Consider the following 19,875-nt stretch of genomic DNA (forward strand, 5'->3'; position numbering starts at 1 on the left):
GTAATGGGATGGAGCACATACAAGAAGCAAGCAATGAATGCATAAATGCGAGGGCGCAGTGAGCGTCAGACTAGGATGCCGTCCTTCCTGTCTGACTTTCATACTGTCTCAGTCAAAAAAAAAAAAAAAAAAAATCCTGCGCGCTGAAGGAAGCGCTCAGTTGGTCCGTAACCCGCACGCCTTTAGAAGCGATGCGCACGCGCAGTTCCTTACAGACCAGGAAGCGGCTGTGGCGAAGGTTACGTGGGATCTGGAGCCGGTCTTCCGAGTTTAAACCTGATTCTCCCCGTCCTCATTCCTGCACGTGGGGAGCCTGAGAGTCACTGCGGACGCTGAGAGCCCCGCTCCCGAGCCCCCAGCGGTTAGTGCGGAGTCCCGGTGAGAGGCCCCGAGCCTGCCCGCTTCGCTGCGCAGTGGAAACGCCGCGTCGGTTTCCGGGGAAACTCTGAGGCCGCCCCGCCTGTGTCCCCCCGCCGTGTGTCATGGGACCCCCCTGCCGCAGGGTTTCCTGTCTCGGTCCGGAGCCGGGCAGCCCCGCTCCTGAAACCCCACCCCATTTAATATCAGGCCCGGGCCCTGGAAGAGCACACTTCCCATGGGGCGGGGATTCCGGGCGAGAACGCGGGGTCCCCAGAAGAGCCCCCGGCCCCGCGCGGGGAGGGCTGTGTGGGAGCGGCGACAGCGAAGGGGCCCGGGGGACGTGCAGGGCGGGGCTGGGAGGGGTCAGGGGACGGAGAGAGACACGGGAAGGGAGGAGAGGTCAGTGAGGGGCCATGAAGAGACGGCAACGTGGGGGTGCGGGGGGACGGGACCGGGACGGGGAGAGGGAAAGTGTGGTAAAGTGACCACTGAGTTCCAAAGAGACACTAGAGTGACAGGAGACCTTAAAGGGGAGATTTATTAATCCGCTGGTTGCATCGAGCTCACAGGCTCAAATCATGCGGCCCCGAGGGGTCCATGTTCAGGGTTTATAAAGGCAAAAGCTACAGGATTCAGTCAGGGAAGTTTTACCAAGTGCAAAAAAGCCATTTCACAGAAGCAGAAGTTGCGGTTAGTTCATCAAACTTTTGCAGAGTTTCCTGACTGTTGCTGACAGTTGGGACTCGAGGTCTAGCTCAGTTTGCAAGTCTGCACTGAAAAATACAAGAAATTGTAAAGTGGTAATTGCAGAAGGCATACAAAATGCCATTTGCTTATGCTAACAGTTTTAGTGTCTTGGCACCTGTCACATTCCCCGCTGGTTTTTATACTATGTGTAAAACCTTGACTTATTTTCCTCTATACGGAGGGGAGTCTAAGTCCTTTGGGGAACCATTAATTGGATTTTTCTCTAATTTTTGCCTAAGGTTTTCTGAACTGGTGGTGAGCTTTCTTGAATTTCTCCTGAGCTGTTGGCATAGAAGCAGCAGCTTCCCTGAGGGCTACGCAAAGCCTTGCCTGTTTTGGGAACAGCAGGTTTAGTACTTTTCTATTTTGTAAAACTATTTCCTCTGTATAAATAAACTTGAGGCATAACATATACTAGAATATATAATAGAGGCTTATTTTGTTGTAAACTTGTTTTTTTCTTTGTACCTTTTACAATTTGCATAAATACTTTGTAACATAAATTTTTAATTTTTTCTGAACTTTAAATATTTAGCTTTTATAACAATTTTTCCTTTAAAATATACTTTCTTTTGGAGGTGTCTTCACCCTAAGTAGCTAATATTTACAGGTTACTTTACAGGGGTAGCTACGAGCACATATATTTTTTATTTATTATGTAGAGTTGTTCTCCCTCTCCTGTATGACTTATAGCGGCACATATACTAAATTTTAAGATGACTTGTTTTGACCTTTCCCGACCCTAGTTTTTTCCCTTTTTTAAAGTTTAGTTATAACAAGTCCTAAGGTGAGACTAATCAGGCTTCTGGCATTCATAGACCAGCCATCTTCCAGTTTGTGGCTGGAGCAGGGCATGTCCTTCTCAGGGTCAACTTACAAGGGTTGATGGGATCTGTTTGCACCATATCCGAGGGGGTCTCTAATGGAGCTTAGGGAGAAGGGGTGTTGCCCCATCTGATACAATTTTATATGGGGTGAATTCTGCCTAGTAGGGGGTGCATTGCCTTGACCGTGGGCCTTCAGCAGACTGAGTAACCCTTGCTCGAGACAGCGACCTTGGGTCCAAGCTGGTGAGCTTTGCTCAAACCAGATGAGCCCTCGCTCAAACTGGCAACCTCGAACCTGGGTCCTCGGCATCCCAGTCCGACGCTCTATCCACTGTGCCACCGCCTGGTCAGGCTCGGTTTATTTTTTTTGACTTGTCCCAAACTCTTGAGTCCTGTAAGCACAATGTAATTTCTAGTTAATATTGAGTGCCTTTCCTACTAGCTGTGAGACCTTGGATATAAACACAGGCCCATTATTAAACAATATTAATGAGCAAGCTAAATTTGGGAATAATTTTATGTAGTAATTTCTTAACTTACTGTGGTCTCATCTCTAGTAGGGAAAGCTTCCATTTATCCTCAAAAGGTGTCAGTAAAAATTAATCAGTACTTATATTCCTGTGCCAGTGGCTTTATTTCAGTAAAATCTATTTCTAAATGTTTACCTGGGAAAGTTCCTCTTTTTCTATTTTTATAACTTCTCTATTTTGCTTAATATTTACTTGGGCACAGACTAAACCAGTGGTAGTCAACCTGGTCCCTACCGCCCACTAGAGGGCATTCCAGCTTTCATGGTGGGCAGTAGCAGAGCAACCAAAGTATAAATAAAAAGATAGATTTAACTATAGTAAGTTGTTTTATAAAGATTTATTCTGCCAAACTTAGCGAAAATTCGACATAAAGTACTTGGTAAGTAATTATTATTATATGCTTTAACTTGCTGTAACTCTGCTTTATAAATTTTATAACATAAAGTTACTTCCCTACTTTATAAATCACCATTACTGTGGAACCAGTGGGCGGTTAGAAAATTTTACTACTAACAGATACAAAAGTGGGCGGTGGGTATAAAAAGGTTGACTACCCCTGGACTAAACACTTGGACTCTATGCTTTTTTTGACTAGGACTTTAGGTAAGAAAAGCTTTTCTTTGGCATTTTAAGCTATTTTTTTTCTTATACTTAGTTGTCCTTTTCTAGTTAATTAACTTTCTAAAGGCTCCACTGGTTTTAAGGCTACCTTGGTAGTAGCATCAGCTGCTTGGTTTTTCTTGAGCTTTTAGGGAATTTCCCCCCTCTTTTGGTACCTTGAACAGTGGATGACAGCCACTATTTTAGGGGAGCAGACTTTTGCATTGTTGGGGTGAGAGTTTGAGCCTCACCTTTGTTGTTTTTAAGTCTTCTCCTGATGGCCCCTCTTCGACTGTGCCTGTCTTCGGTTGCTCCTGCCTTTAGGAATCTTACCCGTCTTTGGCTAACCACCCATCTGAGGGGCCAGATTGGGTGATGTGAGTGAGGGAGGGGCAAGGTCCTTTGTGAAATATTTAGATTTATTTCTTTAGCAGCTGATGTTTATACCTTTTAAAGAGTTATTCCCAGGAAGTTTTCTAATTTTTGTAGTACACTTTTAACGTCTGGAGCTGACTGTGATATAAAGGCTAAGTTAATTGCCCTAGCATTTTCTGGCACTTCAGGGTCTAGAGGTGTGTAGACCCTGTAAGCTCTTGGTGGTCTCTTGAGGACCCTCAATATCTTCTGACATCTTAGACAAATTGACGGGCTTTTAGCAGCTGCCTTGATCTCTGCTAACAGAAACTAGTGGAAAGTGTTCAAAGCTTCCCATCCCACTGTAGTGTTAGGGTCTTATCTAGGCTGGACTACCGGAAACACCTTGTTGAGGTGTTCTTGGTTGTCTTCCTTAGCTCCTTAGTTTATTCCTAACGAAGCAGTCTTTTCTTTTCATCTTTGTTTTGAGTTGTTTCCTAGCCTTAGTAGTGAACAGAGTGACTTAAGAGCTGCTGGCAATCATCCCAGCTGGGGAGGTGTGTGTACAGTAGAGTTTCTAACAGTCTTGTTAGGCTTGAGGCTTCTCTGAGAAAGGAGGATTCTGAGTTTTCTAATTTTATAGGTCACTTGAGGGGAAAAAAGGACATAAACTATGAAAGGTTGCTTCTCTTGCAACAACTTATTAGGAGGTGGGGCTCCCCTCAGAGGCAAAATGGGTTTAGAAGGAGCAGTATTCCCTAAGTCTTCTCCTCGAGTTTGGCTCCAGGTATAAGGCGGTTCACGGAGCCAAAGCAGAGGAGGTAGGAGGGGCTGTAGCAGGGGCATGACAGTTCAAATTCCTCTGGGGTGGTTAGTCTCTTGATTTGGCCAGTCTGCTCTAAAAGTTGGCTGTTTTAATTTACAGAGTTTTCAGTGTTTTTAGACAATTTTTACATTTTAATTATTAGAAAATCTAATTTTGAAATTCTTAAGCATATACTTGAGTGGGGTTTGGTTCTTACTTTGTCTATCCCCTCTTGTTACAAGCAAACAACATTAGCACAAATGAGCACCCTAAGATTACGAAAGGGATCAAGACCCGAGGTTTGTGCTACTTCTCTAAAATGTTCCCTATTGGATCAATTCTTGGAGGACTAAAGGACAGAGAGTTTTCAGACAAAGTTTGACAAACAAGGAGCTAACAGAAAAGGGTAACTTCCTTTAGGGAGAAGTCGGACAGAGTGCCCTGAAAACAGAGGTCTTAGATCCAAGAAAAGAGGCCTAGCAGGTTTGAGGAAAATGGCCCAAACCAGAAAATGTCTCAGGAGATTTCTGGGACGAGCAAAGAAAATTTACAGAACAGGCAATTTATTATTTACATTTACACTTGAATTGTAGACACAGTTCTACAGGTAATGGAAGTGGTTGCCCCATGAAGAGCCTCTGAGGTGCTCACCTGGCCGTGTCCCTCACGGGACCTTAGGTGCCTTTTAGCAATTAGTGAGTCTGTGTAAAGCCCTGCCTGGGATCAGAGAGTGTTGGATGCCACCCTAAGCCACATGAGGATCACCACAGAACTGCAGGTTAAAGCCTACTCTGACTCTCTGGTTATTGACTGTGGAGCCACATACAGGAAACTTGGGTGCAGGCACCAAGATCCCCACTCACACACCAATCACTCAGGGGTTTTCAGACAGAACAATAAGAGCAAAGAACGAGATCTTGGCAAAAGGAGAATCAGGAAGCCCACAGCAGGACTCATTTTAGTCTCCACTAATTGTTTTCTCTAAGAGCACAAACAAATGTCCCCACTAATTGTCTTCCATGGGAGCATAAACAAATGTGTCCTGGGAGCCCAAGGCAGGACTTAACTCTCTGCCAACGTCCCTGGAGAGCCTAGTGCTTGAGTGTGATCGCGTCCGATCCTCCATTGCAGTAGTTTCTAATTGAGTGGTCCTAAAAAGAAAAGCAGAATTCAGTAAAGCAAGAGAGTTTGTTTACTCATCTTGAGAGGTCAGAATCTGTACTCTTCAACTTTTGCCATATGTGGGGTTGGAGGTGTCTGCTGAGATGTCCATGACCCACAGGATAACTGGAGCACTGGAACGTCTCAGGGGTGCCTTTCCTAAAGATCCAGCGGGGTCGGGCATCATCCTGGAGAGCCCAGCCAGCCTGTCTTAACCCGGTGACAGAGCACCAGGGATCTCACTGGTGCCTCCAAAATGTTGTAGAGTGACCAGCAGGTTCGAAAGAGACACTACAGTTACAGGAAAATTTCAACGGGAGATTTTTTTTTTTCTTTTTTGCATTCTTCTGAAGCTGGAAACGGGGAGAGACAGTCAGAAAGACTCCTGCATGCGCCCGACCAGGATCCACCCGGCACACCCACCAGGGGCCACGCTCTGCCCACCAGGGGGCAACGCTCTGCCCACCAGGGGGCGATGCTCTGCCCCTCCGGGGCATCACTCTGTTGCGACCAGAGCCACTCCAGCGCCCGGGACAGAAGCCAAGGAGCCATCCCCAGCGCCCAGGCCATCCTTGCTCCAATGGAGCCTCGCTGCAGGAGGGGAAGAGAGAGACAGAGAGGAAGGAGAGGGGGAGGGGTGGAGAAGCAGACTGACGCTTCTCCTGTGTGCCCTGGCCGGGAATCGAACCTGGGACTTCTGCACGCCAGGCCGACGCTCTACCACTGAGCCAACCGGCCAAGGCCGATGGCTTAGTTTTTTTAAATTTTTTTTTTTTTAATTCATTTTAGAAAGGAGAGAGAGGAGAGAAACAGAGAGAGAAGGGGAGGAGGAGCAGGAAGCACCAACTCCCATATGTGCCTTGACCAGGCAAGCCCAGGGTTTCGAACCGGTGACCTCAGCATTTCCAGGTCAATGCTTTATCCACTGCGCCACCACAGGTCAGGCCGATGGCTTAGTTTTTAAGAAAGGACATCACCTGCACCATCCCACTCAAACTTGGAGAGCTACTCTGGGTGGAGCAGTGTTGTTGTTTAGTTCTTTATCAATTTAGAGAGCAGTAAGGGAGGGAGGAGCAAAAAGAATCAACTCTCATTTGTTCCTTGATCAGTCAAGCCCAGCTTTTTGAACAAGCAACCTCAGTGTTCCAGGTCTACACTTTATTCATTGCACCACCGCAGGTCAGGTACCACTGTTCTTTTCATGAGCTGCTCCAGGTGATTCCAGGGTGAGCCCAGGGATTACCAGAAGGGATTCTGGATGCATTTACTTTCTGTTTTTGTTTTTCATACGATAAATTTTATTTAGAAGTCACAGAAGTATCCTGACCAGTTGGTGTCACAGTGGATAGATGGGATGCAGAGGACCTAGGTTTGAAACCCTGAGGTCATCCACTTCAGCACTGGGTCACTGGCTTGAGCCCAGAGTTTGCTGCCTTGAAGCCCAAGGTTGTAGGGTTGAGCAAGGGGTTACTCACTCTGCTGTAGACCCCCCTTCCTCATCAAGGCTCATATGAAAAAGCAATCAATGAACAGCCAAAGAGCCACAAGAATTGATGCTCTCTCCCTTCCGGTCTGTCTGCATGTACCTGTCCCACTTTCTGTCGTATTGAAAAAAATAAGTCACAGAAGTAGAAGTGGGCTCAAAAAACAGGTTTCACAGGCAAAAGAGGAACCCTGGAATCTTAGGAGAGAAAGTCAAAGGTGAGTGGGGAGGCACCGACATGCTTCAGAGAGGAGAGCACCCGGGATGCATTAGTGAGAGTGGGGAGCAGGGATGGTCAGGGCAGGTGACAGGGTGTTGTGTTGGGTTTGGGCATTCAGGAGAGCAGCGCCCGTTCTCATTGCTGTGGGAATGTGTGTACGTCTGAGGGAGGACAGACAGGTGAAGACAGGAAAATAATACAGTGTGGTCTCCCTGTAGGAGCACTGTTGGCTGACTCCAGTGAGGAAGGACAGGAGAGTGTGGCCTTTTCAGCGTTTCCAGGTCCTTCTGTCTGTGAGTGAGGTGGAAGTGGATAGAGGGGCTGTGTGGACACCTGTGGTGGCACATTCTCAAAATGCAGACTTGACTCCTCAACATATTGTCACCTGAGAAAACAAGCAGGAACAGGACCAGGACAGAATGGCTGCTTCTCAGGTAAGTGTCCTGGACAGAGACTATTTTTTTCCTCCTAGCGTTAGTGGATTTAGGACTCTCAGCCTTTAATTCTCTACTTCTGATGTTCCTGCATACTGAGGTTGTTTCAATTTACTTTTTTTTTTTTTTAATTTTACTGATTTTAGATAGGAGAGAGAAAATAAAGGCAAAAAAAGAGCAGGGAGAAGTGGGAAGCATCATCTTCTAGAAGGGGTTTCCCTCATGTGCCTTGAATGGGTCAGCCCTGGTTTTGAACCAGCAACCTCAGCATGCCAGGTTGACAATTTATCGACTGTGCCACTAGTCAAGCTCTTTCTCTTTTTCTTTCTTTCTTTTTTTTTTTTTTTTTTTTTGTATTTTTCTGAAGCTGGAAACGGGGAGAGACAGTCAGACAGACTCCCGCATGCGCCCGACCGGGATCCACCCGGCATGCCCATCAGGGGGCGATGCTCTGCCCACCAGGGGGTGATGCTCTGCCCCTCCGGGGCGTCGCTCTGTTGCGACCAGAGCCACTCTAGCGCCTGGGGCAGAGGCCAAGGAGCCATCCCCAGCGCCCGGGCCATCCTTGCTCCAATGGAGCCTCGCTGCAGGAGGGGAAGAGAGAGACAGAGAGGAAGGAGAGGGGGAGGGGTGGAGAAGCAGACCGACGCTTCTCTTGTGTGCCCTGGCCAGGAATCGAACCCGGGACTTCTGCACGCCAGTCCGACGCTCTACCACTGAGCCAACCGGCCAGGGCCTCTTTTTCTTTTTTTTAATGTTTATTGTACTTATTTTAGAGTCAGTGAGAAAGTGAGGAAGAGGCAAAAACGTTGATCTGTTCCTGTATGTGCCCTGGGCAGGGATCAAACCAGCAACCTCTGCACTTCAAGACCATGCTCCAACCTACTGAGCTATCCAGCCAGGGCCCAGGCTCTTTTAATTGTCAGGGTCAGCGGCTTATATACTTCCCTCCTTTGTCCCAGAGCCTTCTGTGCCTTCTGTCCATCCAGGCTCCCTGAGGCATGAACAATTCCCACCATGAGTTAATCACTTTTTTTATTATTATTTAGACAAATTAATTTAACAAGGTGACATTGATCAATAAGAGGGCATAGGTTTCAGTAAAAGACCTGAACAGCATTTGAACTATTATGTTGTATTTCTATCACCCGGAGTTCAATTATTTTCTCTCGCCTTATATTTGTCCTTCCTCTTTATACCCTTCCTCACACCCCTCCTCTTATCCTTCCCCTCCCTCCCCTCCTCCTGGTAACCCCTTTTATCTATGTCCATGAGTCTCAGTTTTCCATCCCAACTATGTATGTAAACAGTTCTTAGGTTTGATACACGTATTTCACTCAGCATAATGTTCTCAGGGTTCGTTCTTGTTATTGTAAATGACACTAGATTATCATTTATTTTTGCGTGTGTGTGATGGATACAGAGAGTTTGACAGATAAGGACAGACAGACAGGAAGAGAGAGAGATGAGAAGCATGAGTTCTTCGTTGCGGCACCTTAGTTCATTGAATGCTTTCTCATACGTGCCTTTAATTGTCAGGGGGCTACAGCGGAGCGAATGACCCCTTGTTCAAACCAGATGACCCTGTGTTCAAGCAGGACACCTCAGGTTTTCAAACCTGGGTCCTCCACATCTCAGTTTGATGCTCTATCCACTGCGCCACTTCCTGGTCAGGCTATTATCTTTTTTTTTTTTTTTCTGAAGCTGGAAACGGGGAGAGACAGTCAGACAGACTCCTGCATGCGCCCGACCGGGATTCACCCGGCACGCCCACCAGGGGCGACGCTCTGCCCTCCAGGGGGCGATGCTCTGCCCATCCTGGGCGTCGCCATATTGCGACCAGAGCCACTCTAGCGCCTGAGGCAGAGGCCACAGAGCCATCCCCAGCGCCCGGGCCATCTTTGCTCCAATGGAGCCTTGGCTGCGGGAGGGGAAGAGAGAGACAGAGAGGAAAGCGTGGCGGAGGGGTGGAGAAGCAAATGTGCGCTTCTCCTGTGTGCCCTGGCCGGGAATCGAACCCGGGTCCTCCACACACTAGGCCGACGCTCTACCGCTGAGCCAACCGGCCAGGGCCATTTTTTATGGCTGGGTTGTATTCCCTTGTATATCATCTTTATCCTATCTTCTATTGAAGGACACTTTCCTTGTTTCCAGGTCTTGGTCACTGTGACTTAAGAAGCAGTTGACATTGGTCTGCATGTGTCTTTACGTATGAATATTTTTGAGTTTCTGTGTAGATACCCAGTAGAGAGATGGCTGGGGTCATGGTAGTTCTATTCTTAATGTTTTGAAGCATCTCCATACTTTCTTCCACAATGGCTGTACCAGATTACATTCCTATCAGCAGTGAATGAGGGTTCCTTTTTCTCTACAGTGTCTCCAATACTTATTACCTGTCTTGTTGACAGTAGCCAGTCTAACAGGTATGAGGTTTAATGTCATTATAGTTTTGATTTGCATTTCTCAACTAGTGAGTGAGGATGAGGATGTTTTCATATATCTGTTGGCCAATTGTATGTCTTTTTAGGAGGAGTTTATGTTCAGGTCCTCCCCCTATTTTTTAATTGGATTGTTTGCTTTTTTTGTTTTTGAACTTTGTGAGGTCTTTATTTATTTTGGATATTAACCCCTAATAGGAGCTGTTGTTTGCAAGTATCATCTCCCATTTAGTTGGCTGCCTCTTTATTTTGTTGTCAGTTTCTTTTGCTGTGTAGAAACTTTTTAGTTTGATATATAGTCTTATTTATTTTTGCCTTTACTTCCCTTGCCATTGGGGTCAAATTCAGGGTCAAATACAGAATTGCTCTGTATAGCCAAGGTCTGTGAGTTTAGTACCTATATTTTCTTCTATGTAATTTACTGTTTTAGCTCTTATATTTAGCTCTTTGATCTATTTTGAATTACTTTATGTGCAGGCGGAGAATAAAGTGTTTCATTCTTTTGCATGTGACTTTTCAGTTTTCCCAGCAGCATTTATTGAAAAAGCTTTCTTTTCTTTATTGTGTGGTTTTGGATCCTTTGATAAAGATGATTAGTCCATATGTATATTTGTGGTTTTATCTTTCATCTCACAGTTCTTTTCCATTGGTCTGTGGGTCTATTTTTCTACTCATACTGTCTGTTTTGATTATCATGGCACGGTAGTATAATGTGAAGTCAAGTATTGAAATATGTCTGGCTTTGTTTTTCTTTTTCTCAGAATAGCTTTTATTATTAGGGTTTTTTTTAATGGTACATAGAATCATGGTGATTTTTTGTTTCATTTCTTTTAAAAATGACTTGGGGATGTTAATAGGAATTCCATTAAATTTGTATATTGCTTTGGGTAATATGGCCATTTTTACTATGTTGACCTTCCAATCCATGAACATGGAATATTTTTCCATTTCATTGTGTCCTTTTCAATTTCTTTTAATAATACTTTGTAGTTTTCTCCATACAGAAACTTTACATTGTTTATTAAGTTTATTCCAAGGTATTTTCTTTTATTTTTTTCGTTGTTGTTGCTACTGTAAGGGGAATTTTTTTTTTTTAGGTCATTTCCTCAAGTTTCATCTTTGGCATATATGAAAGCAATGCACTTTTGTATGTTGATTTTCTATCCTGGAACTTTATTGCATTGGTTTATAGTTTCTAATATTTTTTTGTGGAGTTTTTGGGGTTTTCTTATTTTCTTTCTTTTTTCTTCAGTGAGCGAAGCGGAGGCAGAGACAGACCCATGGATGTCCCTGACCAGGATCCACCTGGCAAGCCCACTAAGGGGTGATGTTCTGCCCATCTGAGGTCCTTGCTTCGTTGCAACTGGAGAGATTTTTTAGCACCTGAGGTGGAGGCTATGGAGCTGTCTTCAGTGCCTAGTGCCTACTGGCTTCAATCGAGCCATGGCTGCAGGAGACAAAGAGGGGCGACTGAGAGGGGATAGAGTGGAGAAGCAGATGGGCGCATCTCCTGTGTGTCCTGACAGAGAATTGAACCCAGGACATCTATATGCTGGATGAACTCTGTACCACTGGGCATTGGGTGTCCTATATACAGGACCATATAGCACCTGGAAAAATGATACCGTTACTTCTTTCCCATATTAATGCCTTTTCTTTCTTTCTCTTCCCTGGTGCTCTGGCTAACACTTCCAGCACTATGTTGAATAGGAGTGGAAAGACCAGGCAGCCTTGTGTTGTTCCTGATTTTAGTGTAAAAGTTTTCAGTTTTTCTCCATTTAGTATAATATTGGCTGATGGTTTCTCATATATGGCCTTTATTATGTTAGATACTTAAATATTGATAAGTAAAATAAAATACCACAGAAAAGCAGGGAAAACATAAAAAAGGAAAAAAGAAAAAACAAACAAAAAATAATAAAAGTATAAAAATTAAAGATAAATAAATTCAAATAAAAAAAGAAATGAAAAAAATTGAAAATAAGTAAAATAAAATATTTTTTTGTGGTTTAAGAGGTTACTGTTTTTTTCTGGCAGGTGTTGCTATACTGCAGGGGTCCCCAAACTGCGGCCCCCTAAGGCCATTTATCCAGCCTCCATCGCACTTCCAGAAGGGGCACCTCTTTCATTGGTGGTCAGTGAGAGGAGCATAGTTCCCATTGAAATACTGGTCAGTTTGTTGATTTAAATTTACTTGTTCTTTATTTTAAATATTGTATTTGTTCCCGTTTTGTTTTTTTACTTTAAAATAAGATATGTGCAGTGTGCATAGGGATTTGTTCATAGTTTTTTTTTTATAGTCCGGCCCTCCAACGGTCTGAGGGACAGTGAACTGGCCCCCTGTGTAAAAAGTTTGGGGACCCCTGCTGTACTGCAAGTTTTGGCTCTGAGATTCTTGGGAAGGTCTCCACTGCGACCTTCACGTTAATGCAGGCAGGGCCACAGTCAGTGGTAGGTGTGGTATGTTATGAGGGTTTACAGGTCCAGCTTTATGCCTTGGTGGCTCTAAGTTTCTTACAGTGGCGATTTGAGGTTTCTGGGCAGTCCTTCCCACATTTCAAGAAACCAGAGGACCGGATGTGGAGTAGCTCTATTTCTCAGGGGAGAGAGTGGCTCTGGAGAGCTAGCTGTGGGGTCTGCCACTGCCACTCTTCCTACCTGTGAGGTGAGCAAGTTGGCATCTGGGAGGCTGGGGCGCTGCACATTATCTTGGTGCAGAGAGTGGCTGCAGGCAGACCTCAGGAATTGTGGCCAGGACCCTGAGCTTAGCCTGCCCCCTCTCCCCTCTCCCCCCCTTAGTCATCATTTCCTCCTCTGCCCCTCAGCCTCTCCGCTTCTCCCATCTGAAGGAGGCTCAGGGACTGTGGACTTCACTCTCCATTTCACAGTAAACAAGACCCAGGCAGCATGGCCCTTCCTCCTTCCCATAGAGCAGCAAAGAAAAAAATAGAAAAACCTGGTCAGGCCGGTTTCTCTTCTCTTCAGAGCTGACTGAGTGCGTTTTTATCTTCTGCTGCCCTTTCAGCCGGTCACACCTTCAGTCCATTCGGTGTGGGGATCTTTCAGGTGCCCTGTGAACCCAGCTGGGGTTACTGCACTGTGTTGTAACTGTTCAATTTGATGAAATTTCAAAGGGAGAGATCAGGGGTATGTCTCATCCCACCATTACTCTGTAATCACTTTCAAATACTAGAAATATCTCCTTTGTGACATCAGCCTGGGAGGGCAGCTGTGTCCAACATCCTTATGAGGGTGGGTCAGAGGCTCGGGCATCAGTAAGAAGGGAATGTAGACTTTAGGTTCATGGGGCTGCAGCGTCACCTCTGTGGGACAGGATTGAGGAAATGCACCTTCTACGGATCAGAATAACTGAGGAAGTTCTGACAGAAGAGCAGCTAGAAGAGACCTGCTCACTAGATTGCTGAGAAAGACTTGCTACTTTAAGGGAGTGTTAAGGAACAGGACGTGGAGCATACATGTGGATGTACATATGCAAAAATTAGTATTTTTATGATCATTTTGATAATTTCCTTATTCATATTGTGTGTCTATAATGTCACAACAGAGCTCCATGAATGTATAAAATTTTCAAAATTATTAGAGACAAAAAATCAATTGCTTTAAATTCTTTTCTGTTATTATGAATGTACTTCTTGCTACTATGTTTATTAAAAATGAGTATTACCTGACTTGTGGGGGGCACAGTGGATAGAGTGTTGGACTGGGACACAGAGGTCACCAGCTTGAGTGTGGGTACATAGACATAACCCCATGGTCACTTCCTTCCACCCAAAGTTCCCTGGTTGAAGACCAAGGTTGCTGGCTTGCCCCAAGCAGTAAGCAATGGGGTCACTCTCTCTGCTGTAGTTCCTCTCCATTCTCATCAAGGCACATATAACAAAGCAATCAGTGAACAACTAAGGAGATGCACGAACTGATATTTCTTCTCTCTCTCTTAACAAAATGAGTATCATTCACAAGTGATTCATGAAACCACAGAATCACAGTATCTTTCATTTTATTTTACTTTATTTTTAAGATTTTTATTAATTTATTTTAAAGAGGAGAGAGAGCAGGACAACAAGTAAGGAGAGAGAAGGGGTAGGAGCAGAAAGCATAAACTCCAATATGTGCCTTGATTAGGGAAGTCCAGGGTTTTGAACCAGCAACCTCAGTGTTCCAAGTTCACACTTTTCCCACTGCGCCACCACAGGTCAGGCTCTATCACCTTCAAACTGACCTAGTTCTCCTGTTATATCTGTGTGCCTGACATGTTAACATTATTTGAGCTATTTTCCTTCTTGCTTATGAAGTTTTTATCAGTTATGGAAACTTCTAGAGATGTTTATGAGGTTTCTTATGAATACTGGCCAGTGTTTGTACATTTTTTTTGAGAAATTTTAGATGAAGTTTGAAGTAAAACACAAGGTCTTTTCTTCACTGTTTGTTTCACAAAGCAATCTCACAGGAAGGGAAAAAACATCTTGTTCTAAGATTATGTATAGTAAATTTGTGGTTGCTATGCATCCTTTTCTTTTAGAACAAGAAATTCTTTTAAAATTTTAGCTCGAAGTTATGTATGCATTTTCCTTCGTGTTTTCTTTCTCTGCTATTCAGGAGTATGGCACGTGGACTGGAGACATTGGTGTCACTGTAAGAGAGCTTGTTAGAGGTGTGGAAACACAGGCCCCATCCCTGAACTTGTGAGTGAGAATCAGCATTTTTAGAAAACGCAGTTCACTGTTGTCCACGTCAAAATTGAAGAAGTACTTACACTTTCAACTTGTGATTTTCCACCTGACAAATATACACAACTAATCATGAGTGATACACATACATCACTGACAAATCCACATGCCTGTGTTGATGCCTTAATTATATTGATAACCTTTAGAGAGAGAGAGAAGGAAAAGCCATAAACTTGCTGTTTAACTTTTTAATTATATATTAGTTGATTTCTTGTATGTGCCTTGACCAGGAATCTATCTGGCCACATTGGCATATCAGGAGAATGCTCTATCCACCTGACCTACCAGGTCACAGTGATGCCTTAATTTTAAAATTCATCTTCTGGGAAAATTAAGTCTGTGTAGTGCATTTCTGGACATGTGTAATCCTCATTACTCAGTGTTAAAAAATAAGTGAGAATACATATTACTGTGTGAAAGATTGAGAAAAGACCATTTTTTTTTGAAAAAGAGTATTGCTGCCTGACCAGGTAGTGGCACAGTAAATAAGGCACTGACCTGGGACACTGAGGACCCAAATTCAAAGCCCCGATATCACTGACTTAAACCTGGGGTCCCTAGGTTGAGTGTGGGGTTATAGACAGTACCCTTTGGTTGCTGGCAATAGCCCAAAATTGATGGCTTGACCCACTGGTCACTGGCTCAGCTAGAGGCACCTGGTAAAGGCACAGATCAGAAAGCAGTGAATGAACAACTAAAAGTCCACAGCTTGAGTTGATGCTTCTCATCGCTCTCAGACCAGTTTGTGTGACCCTCTTTCTCTCTCACACACACCTAGAAAAAAATACATATTGCTGGGCAAAAATGATCTTACTAGATCATTTTTTCTTAGGACAAAACCACTTCTAACCCGGTTTTCATGTTGGATGGCATTTTGAACACATTTTGGCATTAATGTGTCTTTTTTTTTGCTAGAAACCATTGACCTTCAGGGATGTGGCTGTAGATTTCTCTCGGGAGGAGTGGGAATGCCTGGACCCAGCTCAGCGGAAACTGTACACGGATGTGATGTTGGAGAACTACAGGAACTTGGTCTCCCTGGGTGAGGATGACTTCCTTCCTGAGTTTATTCTCTACCTGCAGCTTTTTCTTCTGTTCATTAGGGGGAACATCACATAGGAGCTCCTGCCTTGCAGGGTAGATTTCAGAGTTCTGCCATCAGGGAACAATTAGGAGGTTTGGTGGTGTGGAAACAAAGGCTTCATGATGCACATTGATTAGAACTCAGTGTATGAAAACTTACATGTTGTCTAGAACAATTAAGGTGTTTTCAGAAAACAGTATTTTGGAAAGTTATTTTCTAGAACATTGTAATATTGTATCATGTCTTCTGACCTGGGCACATAATGAATTAGGAATTGGAGCTGGGAAAGAAAATGACAGTATCCTTCCACCAACATAGGTGGGATGAGGAAGTGGATGAGGCAGGGAAGAGATCTAAAGGTCATGGAGGAAACCAGACTTTACAGTGTGGTTGGGAAGCTGCTGCAGTGGAAAGGGCTGTGAGAAGCCCGGGTGTATTCTGGTTGCTGTCAGAGAGGGACAGCTGGACTCCAACACGTCTCATGTTCCGGCATCCTCTCAGGACTCTGCTTTTGCTCTAGTGACCTCTGTCTTCACATTAGCAGTGGGGGCCAAGACTTCCCCTTGGACTGAGAGCCGCCATGATGACTCCTCTTCCATAGCTTTGGGGATCACGGGGAACATGTGCACATACCTAAGGAATTACATAATAAGCTGTGTTTTCTCATTTGGAATGTTTTAATTTTTGTGACAAATACATAGACACGGACAGAGAGACAGGAAGGGAGAGAGATAAGAAGCATCAATTCTTTGTTGTGGTACCTTACTTGTTCATTGATTGCTTTCTTTTCTGTGCCTTGATGGGTTGGCTACGTCACAGGGAGTAATCCCTTGCTCAAGGCAGTGACCGTGGGGTCCTGTCTTTGATCTTACACTCAAGTCAAGACTATACTTTCAGGGATCATTTCTATAGTTTGTTGTTATGCTCAAGCCAGCAATCCTGTACTTAACCTAGTGAGCCCACGCTCAAGCCAGCAACCTTGGGGTTTTGAAAGTGGGTTTTCTGTGTCCCTTTTTGACATCTCTCCAGTGTGCCACTGCGTGGTCAGGCCAGATATATCATTCCTAATCCTATGGACATTTTCCACAAGACAATACAAAGTGTAGAGTTGATGATTTCATCAAAACACAAATCATCTCACCACAGTATGAGCATGTAATTCTGTTTTATTTCAAAATATTCTTTTGCTTAGTATGAATTATTGTTACAAGTTTCTAGTCTGGGCCCTGGCCCTTTGTCTCAGTTGGAGAGCGTCAGCTTGGCATACACATGTCCTGGAATCGATTCCACTCAGGGCATACAGGGGAAGTGACCATCTGCTTCTTCACTCTTCACCCTTCTCTCTCTTTCACTCTCTCTCTTTCCTTCCTGAAGCCATGTTTCGTTTGGTTAGTGTATTATCCCTGGACGCTGAGGATGGCTCTGTTTTGTCTCTACCTCCAGCACTAAAAATACCTCAGCTATGACCATAGCCCCAGAATGATAATACAACAGCCCCAGATGGGAGTTTTAGGGTGGATCACATTGAGGTGCATGCACGAGTCCATCTATCTCCCCCTCCTTTAACTTGGAAATGAAGAAAAACATATTTCCAGTCTTAATTAGTCACATTAGAGTAATTTCATGTCTCTACTTATCTCATAGAGTCCTTCAATAGTTACTGCCATAGGCAATCTTAAGAGTATTTTGCCCAGCGGTTAGGAAAGTGTCCACTGTTACCTGCTTTCATCACCGTCATTCTGTAATTCTTTCTTGTGCACTTGAGAGCTGCTGGGACTGTGTCCTTTTCTGTTTTTACTTTTTGATGAGATTTTTGTCATATTTGTCCTTTTGGATTCACAAGTGCTGATACAACATGCAAAATTGTTCTCCTTTGGTAAGAATTGGGATGCAGCATTATTGGGCACTTCATATTTAGGAAGTGGCTTTGTTCCTTAATTCAAGTTTATTTCAGGAAAAAGAAATGATAAGGTTTTTCATTTGCTTTCTCAGCATGTGTCTTTTTTATGGTGTGCTTAGTTTAAAATGTTTAAAGATTAGTCTGTCCATATTTCAGAACTTTGTAATGCTTTTCTTATTTGGAAATGAAGGTTATTTTTTTAGTTGGATTACAGCCTACACATTTTTGTAAGAGTAGCTGAAATACATAAACCAGAAAAAATTTCTCATGTCACTTAAATATCTTTATTATACTTAATATTTATTTTTGAATAATTTGAATGCATTATCTAACAAAATTTTTCTGCTGTATACTGTCATGATGAAAAATTATTGCTGTTTGAGGGTACACTGTTATAAATTATAGTTAATAAAAAAGGATTTTGATCGCTGAAACTTGTATATAATTTTCAAAATTCTACAGATCAATTTTCTGTTCTTGGTTTGGTTTTTATCTTTCATTCAGTATTCAAATGTACAGGATAGTGGTTAGACCTTAATATACTTTATAAAATCTGAAACGTGTTCCCCGTGATATTTCCAGGACCCAGCATGGATAATACAGTATTATTTACTATAGTCCCCATAGGTGCTATTTTTTTACTTTGCTATAACTTTTTGTCCCAGTCTTCCAACTCCCCTGCTCTCTGACAACCATCACTGTTCACTGAACCTATGAGTGTCTTTCTGGTTGTTTATTTATTTATATTGTTCTTTTTCTTTTTTAATAAATAAATTTTTATTTTAATAGGGTGACATCAATAAATCAGGGTACATATATTCAAAGAAAACATGTCCAGGTTATCTTGTCCTTCAATTCTGTTGCATACCCATCACCCAAAGTCAGATTGTCCTCTGTCACCTTCTACCTAGTTTTCTTTGTGCCCCTCCCCCACCCCTCCCACTCTCCCTCCTTCCCTCCCCCTCCTTCCCTCCCCCCACCCCCTGTAACCACCACACTCTTGTCCATGTCTCTTAGTCTCGTTTTTATGTCCCACCAATGTATGAAATCCTGCAGTTCTTGTTTTTTTCTGATTTACTTATTTCACTCCATATAATGTTATCAAGATCCCACCATTTTGTTGTAAGTGATCTGATGTCATCATTTCTTATGGCCGAATAGTATACCATGGTGTATATGTGCCACATCTTCTTTATCTAGTCTTCTATTTTTTTTTACAGTGATTAAAACCTTTAAGCAAACTCTTGTCCAATACAGCAAGAATCCATAAAAGAGTACTGTCCTTAACATGTTCACCAAGTCCAAGTTGGCCCCAACACCATGCCAAATCCCTGAAAAATGCAACCCAACCCCAGTTCAGTCTGTTAGGAGCTGTCACAGGGAGCAGGAGACTGGAAAGCCATCTGCAGCATGTGTGGAGATGGAGCTTCTGTTCTCCCCTGCCTGGAGGGATGAGACCAGGTTGCTTTTCCCTGAAGCTCTGTGACTGTGGCTTGGTAAAGAGAACCTTGGGATACACTAAGCTGGGTGGCAAAGGTAGATTCATAATAGAAATTGGCAAAAGGAGGAAAGAGAGCTCTAAATTAGGAGTAGGTCCCAGCCTGAAATATGAGTGGGGCGTTGAGGTAGGAGGAATAAAGGAAACACTATATATTAAACAAAGCAGCAGAAAATAGGACTATCAACACCCATAACAGAGATCTTTGAGGGAAGAATAAAAAACCTGACTATTCAGGCAAGACATAGTTAAGTGGCCCTTGTGCAAATGAGATCATTTTACCTGCTTCTTGGAAGAAATACCCTAGGCTCGTCCACAGTGTCGTAGATGGGGCCGTCGGCCCTGGGGCACCTTCAGCCTTCCATGGCAAACCCCAGCATTCTGGGCGAGGTTAGGTCATAGGTGGCTGGAGCAGGGCTGGAAGAGACTGAACCCTCCCTTAGAGGAACGAGGGGGAAGCCTACCTTCCAGTGTCCCTGTTTCCTCACAGCAGAGGCATGTAAATCTGGCAGGCTTTAGCTCAATGACCTTCCTTTCCACTATTGAAGCAGAACCCAGATGGCATCCTATGAGACCCCTTTAGGGCATTGGTGCCTTTAAGGGCATATCCTAAAAGCTGGTAGTTCCCCTGATCTCTATTGGGCTTTTTCTGCCTCTTGGTATCTTAAAAGCCATGCTCAGAAGAT

General features: G+C 43.8%; 1 protein-coding gene and 1 pseudogene across 3 annotated transcripts in view; both read left to right on the top strand.

The window, feature by feature from the left end:
* Positions 1–204: 204 nt before the first annotated feature.
* LOC136331899 (zinc finger protein 420-like) overlaps positions 205–19,875 on the top strand; it is a 29,570-nt gene continuing 9,899 nt past the window's right edge. The window contains exons 1-4 of one of the 3 annotated variants that reach the window (XR_010730556.1): positions 205–361; positions 7,306–7,521; positions 11,212–11,304; positions 11,997–14,563. Coding sequence is in view for 1 of the 3 variants with exons in the window: in XM_066271070.1 (XP_066127167.1) it covers positions 7,507–7,521; positions 15,623–15,749 (142 nt within the window). In the remaining 2 variants the exon portion in view is untranslated. The other 2 variants (XR_010730555.1, XM_066271070.1) reach the window with 2 other exon arrangements.
* LOC136332589 (small nucleolar RNA U3) lies at positions 16,673–16,789 on the top strand (annotated as a pseudogene).

This window comes from Saccopteryx bilineata, chromosome 3, assembly GCF_036850765.1.
Source record: "Saccopteryx bilineata isolate mSacBil1 chromosome 3, mSacBil1_pri_phased_curated, whole genome shotgun sequence".
Lineage (NCBI taxonomy): Eukaryota > Metazoa > Chordata > Mammalia > Chiroptera > Emballonuridae > Saccopteryx > Saccopteryx bilineata.